At 41.4% G+C, this 10,889-nt stretch overlaps 1 protein-coding gene across 3 annotated transcripts in view; it reads left to right on the top strand.

Moving 5' to 3' along the window:
- The first annotated feature begins 1,996 nt into the window (after positions 1-1,996).
- Positions 1,997-10,889, top strand: part of fut10 (fucosyltransferase 10) — an 18,205-nt gene continuing 9,312 nt past the window's right edge. Inside the window, exon 1 of one of the 3 annotated variants that reach the window (XM_027141222.2) lies at positions 1,997-2,297. In XM_027141222.2, the coding sequence (XP_026997023.2) occupies positions 2,217-2,297 (81 nt within the window). In that variant the 5' untranslated portion in view covers positions 1,997-2,216. The remainder of the gene's footprint in view (positions 2,298-10,889) is intronic. The other 2 variants (XM_027141221.2, XM_027141223.2) reach the window with 2 other exon arrangements.

Below are 10,889 nucleotides of genomic sequence, written 5' to 3'. Positions count from 1 at the left end.
CTAAAGGAAATATGGTATGTGGTAGAATTCCAATCGATCATGAATTTTATCATCTAATTTTACTACATAAAATGTACTGGTTTGTTAGGAAATGGAAAAAAATCCAGCAAAACACAAGAGGACTTTATATCCCTGTAGATTCAGTTCACTTCAGTTTTGGCCATGTGTAAATTTAAATCTTTTGTACTTCAACCGTGACTAGATTAGATGTACATAATTAAATAATTATTACATAATATTTACAAATATGATTTAGTTTAAATTATTTTAATCTTAATGTTTACTTACTCCCTCCACTGGGATGTGGTTTATGTCCTATGAATATAATGTTTACAAATATGTAAACAAATTTGTCTAGAGATCTTTTTTTTGTCTGTCTTAGCTCTGTATATTTATATTTTACCTTAAAACCAATACCTTTAATTCTAACTTGGCCAACATCTTCCAAGAACTTCTATCAGACGAGGACCGAAAGCTGAGACTGCTGTGGCCACAGACTCACCAAATCTCAATTTCTCCTGAGGCTCACAGATGGTGGAGTCAGAATCATGTCAACAGACACCAGGATTTCAACGACGTGTTTCAACAAAGAATTTTAATTCTAAGAGCGGAGGGAGTCCATATCCAGTATTAGAACAGTGTTACTAATAAAGTGATCATTCATTCATTCATTCATTCATTTTCTACCGCTTATCCGAATTCTCGGGTCACGGGGAGCCTGTGCCTATCTCAGGCGTCATCGGGCATCAAGGCAGGATACACCCTGGACGGAGTGCAAACCCATTGCAGGGCACACCCACACTCTCATTCACGCATGCAATCACACACTACGGACAATTTTCCAGAGATGCCAATCAACCTTTGGACCGGGGGAGGAAACCGGAGTACCCGGAGGAAACCCCCGAGGCACAGGGAGAACATGCAAACTCCACACACACAAGGCGGAGGCGGGAATCGAACCCTCAACCCTGGAGGTGTGAGGCAAACGTGCTAACCACTAAGCCACCGTGCCCCTCACAGTGATCAATCAGTGTAGTTTTAAAATACTCATTATCAAGAAATGTAATGTAGCATTTTAAAGGTATGTCATGTTTTTTTTTATAGTAATAGAATAATGGCTACATTTTTTCATATTAAGTGTTGTTGATGTCAGTAGTTTTTAAAAATAAGGAGATCAAATAAAAGGAATTTGATTGTGATATTATTAGTGATTTCCATGGCGCCATCTACAGGCGAGAGCTAGTATAGACCGTATAGAGTGGAATAGAAAATTCGGATTAGAAAGAGTGTCAGTCTGGTCACCTAGCATCCGACACTGACCTGGATAAAATGATGGCACTTGTATGATAAAGAAACAACTTCAAATGCAAACAATTCTACAAGCAATATTCATTAGATACTCGTTATAATTGTCAGCTTTTTAAAGCAACTTTAAAGCAACTCATTTGCAAGGCGGTAATTGGGTGGGCGTGGTCACTGTGTAGAGCTCCTCCCACTTTCAATTAAATTAAAGCAAATTAAATTGATAATTGAACCATAAAAGTGATCATATCCCTCATTTCAGTGTGAATCTTTTGGGAAAAAAATATTTTGATTTGATTTTATTCTTATTATTTCCATTTACAAAACTGGAACACAAAGTCTTACATTTTACATTTTTACATCACTATTTTTACATTTTGATCATTAATCATTTTCTTATGGATTTTAATTTTTTTAAACGATTATTACAGTATTATCTCCATTCAGTTCACTCATCCATTCCATTCAGCCACAACATGTAAATTTAACTTTATTCATTAACTTAAAAAATATTTTTCAGCATTAAATTTAAGAAAATGTGTATTTAACATTGTTGTTAATATTTACATAATACTTTTAATTACTTAAACTATAAAATGTTGTTAAACTACAATATTTTTAGCCTATAAGTTTTTGTTTTATTTTGTGCGCCGATCTTCATCCATATGTGCACAGTGTTTAATACGGAGCGACTGGGAGTATGACTTGGAGATTAGTACCGGAAGTGAGGATGCGGACCTCCGGCTGTTTGGGGACAGCAACACTATGGCTGAACAACACCAACTTATTGCACTTTAATTTTTAACAATGTAAACATTATTAAAGTATGTCCAATCTCTCCAGTGCCGAGACAACCTAAAGTCATGTTTTAAGTAGCGGAAACATGCTGTTGTTGGTGTTTCTACACGCAGGACATGACGCGACTCAGTGCCAAGAAACTTTTGGCGTGTTGTGTTTGTGCTTCAGGTTGTGTTTTTATCTTCATCACACTGCAGGTAACAAACCTCACACACCAGCAGCAGCAGGACACTTTCTCCTGAACGTGTGCATGCAGTCAATGTCTGATATTCATGACCAGTAAAGTCTCTCTCTCTCTCTCTCTCTCTCTCTCTCTCTCTCTCTCTCTCTCTCTCTCTCTCTCTCTCTCTCTCTCTCTCTGTGTGTGTGTGTGTGTGTGTGTGTGTGTGTGTGTCTCTCTCTCTCTCTCTCTCTCTCTCTCTCTGTGTGTGTGTGTGTGTCTCTCTCTCTCTCTCTCTCTCTCTCTCTCTCTCTCTCTCTCTCTGTGTGTGTGTCTCTCTCTCTCTCTCTCTCTCTGTGTGTGTGTGTGTGTGTGTGTGTGTCTCTCGCTCTCTCTCTCTCTGTCTCTTTTCTCTCTCTCTGTGTGTGTGTGTGTGTGTGTGTGCGTCTCTCTCTCTCTCGCTCTCTCGTCTCTCTCTCTCTCTCTCTCGTGTGTATGTGTGTGTCTCTCGCTCATCTCTCTCTCTCTCTCTCTCTCTCTCTCTCTCTCTCTCTCTCTCTCTCTCGCTCATCGTCTCCTCTCTGCTTTCTCTTTTCTCTCCCTCCTCCTCTCTCTCTCTCACTCTCTCTCTGTTCTCCTTCTCTGCTCTCTCTTTCTCCTCTCTCTCTCTCTCTCTCTCTCTCTGTCTCTCCTTCCTCTCTCTGTCTCTCCTCGCTCTCTCCTCCTCTCTCTCTCCCCTCTCTCCTCTCTCTCTTCCTCTGCTGTCTCTCTCCTCCTCCTCTCTCGCTCTCTCTCTCTGTCTCTCCTCTCTCTCCTCTCTCTCCTCTCCTCTCTCTGCTCTTCTCTCTCTCTCTCTCTCTCTGCTCCTCCTCTCTCTCGTATGTCTCGTCTCTGCTCTCTCTTTCTCCTCTCTCTCCCTCCTCCTCTCTTTCTCCCCCTCTGCTCTCCCTCTCTCTCTCTCTCTCTCTCTCTCTCTCTCTCTCTCTCTCCTCGTTTCTCTCTCTCTCTCGCCTTTTCCTCTCACTCTCTCTCTCTCTCTCTCCCCCTGTCTCTCTCTCTCTCTCCCGCTCCTCTCTCTCCTCTCTCTCTCTCTCCTTCTCTCTCCTCTCTCTCTCTCGTCTCCTCTCTCCTCTCCTATATCTCTCTCTCTCTCTCTCTCTCTCTCTCTCTCTCTCTCTCTCTCTCTCTCTCCTCTCTCTCCCTCTCCTCTCTTCCTTTCCTCCGCTCTCTCTCCCTCTCCTCTCTCTCCTCCGCTCTCTCTCCCTCTCCTCTCTTCCTTTCCTCCGCTCTCTCTCCCTCTCCTCTCTTCCTCTCCTCCGCTCTCTCTCCCTCTCCTCCGCTCTCTCTCCCTCTCCTCCGCTCTCTCCTCTTCTCTCTCCTCTCTCTCTCTCCCTCTCTTCTCTCTCTCTTCTCTCCTCCTTCTCTCCTCTCTCTCTTCGCTCTCTCTCTCTCTCTCTCTCTCTCTGTGGGTGTGTGTGTGTCTCTCTCTCGTCTCTCTCTCTGTACTCTCTCTCTCTCTCATCTCTCTCTCTCTCTCTGCTGTCTGGCTGCTGTGTGTGGTGTCTCTCTCGTCTCTCTCTCTCTCTGTCGTCTGTGCGTGTCCCTCTGTGTGTTCTCTCTCATCTCTCTCTCTCGTCTGGCTCGTGTCGTGTCTCTCTCACTCTCATCTCTCTCTCTGTCTGTCCTGTCCTGTCTGCTGTCCTCCCGTCTCTCTCTCTCGCTCTGTATGTCTGTCGTGTGTGTGCGGTCTCTCTCGCATCGCTCTCTCTCTCTGTCTGTCACGTCTGTGTGTGTGTGTCTCCTCTCTCTCTCTCAGTCTCTCTGTCTGTCTCGCTCTCATCTCTCTCCATCTGCATCTCTCATCTCTCATATTACGGATCTGCTAATGACTCGTGCATCTCTTCTCTGTCGTAATCTCTCTCTCTGTGTGTGTCTGTGTGTGTCTCTCATGTCAAAATGTCGCCAAATGGCGTTATACACTCATTTGCATATTCAACAAATCTTAACCATTATTTGCATAACAAAACATGTAAGATGAAGAAGACTTTCCAAAGATTCAGACACTTAAAACCTTTAAAACCTTTTATTTTGTTTTACTCTTTGATCTCGCCCCTTTTCCCCACACCCATGAACACGATGCAGTGATTCAACTACTGTAAAGTTAAACAGCAATGACTGTGTCACACTTAGAAACACAGGATGACAGTCAGGATGGCCATGTAAACACAAACATGGATTCAGGCCAATAGCACAGATATAGGACATAATGAGTATGGACCATATCTAAAACCTGTTGTTTTTCCTTATTTCTGGTATTTCTTATCTTTCCCTTTAACCACAAGTATTACATTTCTACCTTTCTGCAACCACTCTGCTCCAAACCTCCATCCATCCATCCATCCATCCATTAGTGCATGGTTTTTCAACATAATCTCTCTCTGACACTTTTATAGCTTGGACCACAAACAAAAGATAAGAAAAGAGCTAAGCTAACAAAAAGGTTTACTCAAAACTTGCTCATAATGTGTTTATAACATATAAAATCTAAAACTCATAAATTCAGTGTAGAGATTTGTAATGTAAGCTGTAAATCTGAGAGGGATTCTTTTAAATGTGTCACTTACCAAGACCAGGGACTTGTGTTACCAACACATTTTTGTAGGTCTGCAAAACCAGTTTGTCATCTTTGGACTTTTATAGATTTGATATAGATATCGATGGACATAAATGCAGTGTTGTTTTAAATGGGAGTACAGGACATTTCCCAGTGTGTGTTACCTTATATCTTATACATGTCTGGACTGGAACAGTGCTGTCCTAGTTTCAGCCGGAGCCCACGCCAGTAGTGTGATCTGTTCTGTTTAATGGAGCGTATAAGGGTAGTGTTGCTGTTGCTGTCTTGATTTCCTTTTTGTTCTTTCCTTTGCATGCTTACATTTCTAAAGCAAGTTTTATTAGGATCCTTATACAAGGTCTTATACATGCGTTCAAAGGTTTGCATCCCTCATAATTCTGATTGGGGAATAAAGAAAATCTAATGCTTTTAACATTTTATCCACAAAACAGTTTCCAATAGTTAGTAATTAAATGTGGGTGTCCAAGAAGTGATTGTAATAGAGGAAAAGGTTTTGTAGACTTTGTAGGCAAACTTTTGAACTGATCATTAGATTTATTGCTATTAAAATCCAGAACCATTTAATCTTTGATTTTTGATCACATATTAATGAAGTATCGGAGGTATATCTGTGAAACATCAATCAATTAACAGTCTCTGTGTCCTTCTTTCTTGCTGTTATTTGTGTTGAGGTTGGTGATGATGAGCTGGGCCAGTTGAGAGGCGGTGCACAAATCCCCCTAAAGGACAGAGAGGAGATAACACAGATCCAATCTTTCCCTGCCAGAGCTGAACCACTGATGATGGAGTACCTCCAGGTTCTGAGGGCCATTACCCACCATTATTGTTATGGTGGTCTCCACTAACCGGAGAGTGGCCGGCTCGGGGAGTGTGGACATAACAGATGTTTTTTTTACAGTTAACAAGTCCTACCATTCCCATCCTTCTACACAGGCTTTCCTATTTTATGGTAAGTGAGACTCGGCATTTGTCGGCATGTCTGAATCATCCACACATGCCTGAATTCTGCGCTATTAAATCCTTTGTATAAATTTGGTATTCAATTTTCAATGTATACATGTAACACTTACAATCATGAGGTTGACTAACCGAGGACCAAGGAAATGTGATGTCATGAGGAATCGCCAAATAAAAGATGCAGGAAAAAGTAACTGATATAAGTAGTTAACACTATATAGCGCAAAAATTTAGTGGACACTTTGATATCAATTCATCACGCCCCATGTGCCCGATGCCCCCCCGCCCCCGGGTTCCCCCCCTTCCTTTCCCCCCCCCGGCTCGTTTGCCCCCTATTCACCCCCGTTCCCTTCCCTCATTCCCCCCCCCCCCCCCCTTCTCCCGTCCCCCCTTCTCCCCACCCACAAAAATTCACCCCCTGCCCCCACTTCCCCCCCCACCCCGAAGGAATTTCCACCCCCCGAGAGCCCCACCCCCGCCCTCCCCCAGGTTGCATAGTCTTTTTCCCTTTTTTTTCTTCCTCCCATCCCCATGTTTATTCCCACCCATGAAGTACCCCCCCCCCGTTTCCCCACCCCCCCCCCCCCCGCCTGCAACAATTTCCCCCCCCGTCTCCCCCTTCCCCCTCCCGAACCCAGCCCTTCCCCCCCCGTTGTTTGTTTGAAATCTCCCCCCGGATTCCCCACTCCCCCCCCCGGGGTTCTTTTCATATATCCCCCGTCACCTCCCCACCCCACGGCTTTCCCCCAAGCTTCCCCCCACCCCAAAAGTTCCCCCCCGCCAACCACCCCCACATGAGATCCCCACCCCCCCCGGCAGATTCCCCCCCCCCCCGCCCCCGGAATCCCCCACCCAAAATTTCATGAGGGGATATTTTCCCCTCCCCCCCCCAAAGGTTGACAGTTGGTTCCCCCCCCCCCCCCTCGGTTCCCACTTCCACCCACCCCCCCCCGCCCTTGAATTCCGCCCGTCGGGTTCCCCCCCCCGGTCCTTGCCCACCCCCCGCCCGCCCCCCCCCCCCCAGCCCCGCCCCCCCCGACCCCCCCACCCCCCACCCTTCCCCTTCCTGTTTGCTATAGTTTTGTATGCTGTAGATTGCAGTTTCTCCCTTCACCGGATCTAGAGTTAAAAACCGTGTTCCAGCATGACAGTCTGTGCATAATCAGATTCAACGAATGTTGACAAAAACGCAATCAAATGCGAAAGTTTTTCAGTCCTGTAACTGTAATTTGATCTAAAAACGGTTTCACGTGTGCTTGGGTTTGAAAAAGCAGTTGAGAGATTGGAGCATAGGCAAAAGTGCATTAATTCTTGGTGCTCACGATTCTGAAAACTCGTGACGAAGTGTACAATATTCTATCAACACTCTGCGGGACTGTGAGAACGTGGAGCAGTAAATTTTTTTTTTTTGTATTTTGTAAAAACATTAATAATAGCATGATGCTGGAAAAAAGTAAGCCTAAGCAGCCTGCCAAACAAATCCAGCATGTGTCTATTTCAGTAGTGTCAAACATGTACAAAGTAGTAAGTCGGTTTTACTTTACTAAGATCTTGTTTGTAATTCCATGAACAATAAATAAAACTTTAAAAAAAAAAAAAAACTGGAAGTCCTAAAGCTAATGCTCAACATAATACAAAGTAAAATACTAGCTAGTATCTAGTATATAATAATAATAATATAATAATAATATAGCTAATAATGATGATGATTGATTCAAAACAACAACAATAATAATATAATTAAGAATCAGTTAGCTTAAAGGTAAAATATTAATGTGTGACTATAAAAAATAATACAACTAACAATATTATACTCTTGGTTTTTCCATCATTACCTCAAGGGTCTCTGTGTAAATAATCTGACAAATTCTGCTGTTAAAGCTAGCTTAGCTTTAAAGTTGCATACTCTTTCTGTGTCCAATAATAAAGAATAATTTCATACTGAACCAGTGTCCTATCAGCGTTTGGCTGTATCTAGTGATTGTGGAGTATATAAGAAACTAAAAACTGGCAGAAGGTCAAAATGGAACAGTAATTTCAGACAATGTATGTACTTCTTTAATAAATGCCTTTTGTCTTCTATATTCTCTATATGAAAATAAAATTTGAGAGATTTGAGTTTTCTCCCTAACATACCTGACTAATGACTTCCATTGTGTGGCTCATCACAGTTTTTTTGGTCCTGGTGAGTGGAGTTAATCCTGGCTTTCTTTTTTCTGACCCTGCAACCGAGCAAGAACTTTTACTTCCTACTGCAAATCTTTTCTGATCTTCCTTTCTGCCTTGATCTGAGCACGAGACTCCATGAATTCCTCGGACCTCCTCTTGACTTCCAGAATCACCCCTCTCAGAGCAGAACTTTGATTTAGAACCTGCTCAGAGTCCCGAACTAACTCGCTGGTCCACATGACATTGCCATTGCTGTGTCACATAAAACCGCAAGAAACAGTCGTAGTACTATAGATGAAATTAATCCTCCGAGCAGAGCTGTTACCAGTGATATATCACAGAATAGCTAAGTATTAAACAGGTGTCATTGGTCCTGGTCTGTGGCCAACTGCAATCCAACTAAAGCTTGTTACCTTCTCACAAGATCTGAACAAATTTTACGACAATGGTCCCCCAAACTTCTACTCGTAGTCCTCCTGGTTCTGTATGAACAGAACATATGACATTACAAATCAACAAAACAAAAACATCACCTGACATAAATATCTTCTTCATATCTCACATTGAATTTATGGAATAGCACAATAGCAAGGCATAGCATCGTTTTACCACCTCTTGATTAACACCGACTACATAACAACCACAGCTATAACACTGACTGAACAATACGCAATCATAACATTAATGATGCCTAAATGCTAGCTAGCTCTAGCTTGTTGCTACAACCCACACGCTTATGGACACAATCAGTGTTTTTTTTTTTTTTTTTTTTTTTTTTTTTTTTTTTTTTTTTTTTCCCCAAATTGTAGATTTAATGTATCGGTGTGTCAAAAAAAAGTTCTGAGTTGCTCTGTATGGGGGCAGCATTAACGGGGATCGAACTTAGTTTTTGAAACCGGAATCAAGTCTATAAAACAAAACATTAAAATTGCTAATAACAGAGACGGGTGTAGAGTACTATAAGGCTATTTCATTTCATTCAGTGATTTTTAACAATAAAGTTGGTTATTTAGATATTATACATTTTCTAATTATTCATGTACCACGAGCCCCACACACATTCAAGCTCTTCATCCATTGAATTTCTTTCTTGCTTTTGATTTTTAAGCATTTGGAACACTAGTTACAAAGTGACATCCTGGAAAAGAAAAAGAAAACGAATGACAGTTAAGTATTTTCTACTTCTGAAATAACTAGTAAAAACCTTCCCTCCTAATTATGATGTATCTAGAAAAACATTGCGATTAAGGCTTTGAGATAGGACCATGTATTTTAATGCAGAAGAAAAGAGTCAGAAGACACAGAGCCAAACAAAAAGTAAATTCACAGCTGGTACAGTGCAACGCTTGAAAAAACAAATCGATACGTCTTTATATGCCGTCACTGATGCCATGTATATTCAGCAGCCGTTATATATTTTTTTGGCTCTATATTTTCCAGGCAGTTTATATATCCTGTTCACGTCTGCATTTCTCTCTAAATGTGTGTTGACCCTTGGTGTGCAAACTGAACATTCATCACCAGTGATCTGATCTCCCGGGTGAGTTTCAGGTCTCAATTAACAAACCTGATAATCGCACTTTGTCAGTCCTCTGTGATATCTGCCGCAGCCAACTAGCTGAAAGCTGTGCCCTCTGTTCAAGTCCAGAATAGTCGCAGTGTGCACTAATGCATCTTTCTTTATTTAAAATGCCTTGTCCCTCTGAATGACCGCTTAATGGAAAAGCTTGTATTATGTAGCTTAACCCTATGCAATCATTTTATTCATTCCCATACAAATCTTTTTTCCTCCCCTCTCAAAACTGTATAGTTTATGCCTGACAAGAGAACACACAGAAATCGGGCACAAATTGTACTGAATGCTACAGATGAAGCCCTTTGACCAAACTCTGATCCAGTGTCCCATGACATTTAGGCTACAAATAACCTTTTCATGGAACTGAGGGTTTTTATTTATTCAATATATATTCCCTTATACAACAGCAGATTCCAGTGATTACAGATGTATTTAATTAAATTATTGTTCATGTATCTTATCATTGTATTTTTTGATTCTTTTAGTTTGTTATTACACATCACCCCCAGGCACATACAAGTTTTCCCAAAAGTCTCCTTACCACATACCACACCCATTTACAAGAACAAGAACACACATTTTAGCAAAAAAGGCTTTCAATAATGTTTATTAGTTTGTTATGTATATTTTATCATAAAGCCTTTAAAAATTTAAAAAAAAAAACAAAAACCCCTCTACATAAAAAGAAGGAATATTAATATCTTCCCTCTTCATGGCTGGATGACCGGAAGGAGCTGTTGCAAGGTTGTTATAGACTTGGTCTTTGTCAGAATCAGGCAAGTACATCACACAACACCAACACTAAACAACAACAACTGCTGGCTGGGGCTTTCACCCACAACTAAACCCACTAAACTGCTGCCAAAGTGAAGGAAAGCCGATTTGTGGTGTGGGTTTACAAAGAAATTGGCCAATTCATTGTAGATAATTTTTGTAAATAATATAAAGTCCATGTTTGTTAAAAATAATGATTTCTTTGCTCTGTAATGAAAGATTCAAATCTGTTAGTTTCCCATAGCAATTAATTAAAAAAACCTTAAATAGACTGTTATACCATTTGATAAATACAAAATGTCCTTATCCTCCCTTTTAATTTAATCTAAAAAGCGATCTACATTTACCAATTACAACAAAACCAAGCAAACACAGTCATTGTAAGGCCACATTTCTTTTTCAAGGGTACAGACTTCATTCAGGCATAGAAAGTCCCCTTTAAAAATTATAAAAATACCAAGGAAGCAAACAAAACGCCCACCACTGACTGGCCACCACTGGGCACTTTTTCCATTAGG

This window comes from Tachysurus fulvidraco, chromosome 20 (genome assembly GCF_022655615.1).
Source record: "Tachysurus fulvidraco isolate hzauxx_2018 chromosome 20, HZAU_PFXX_2.0, whole genome shotgun sequence".
NCBI classification, from domain to species: Eukaryota; Metazoa; Chordata; class Actinopteri; order Siluriformes; family Bagridae; genus Tachysurus; species Tachysurus fulvidraco.
Note: the sequence above shows the minus strand (reverse complement) of the source record. Positions and strands in the feature narration are given on the sequence as shown.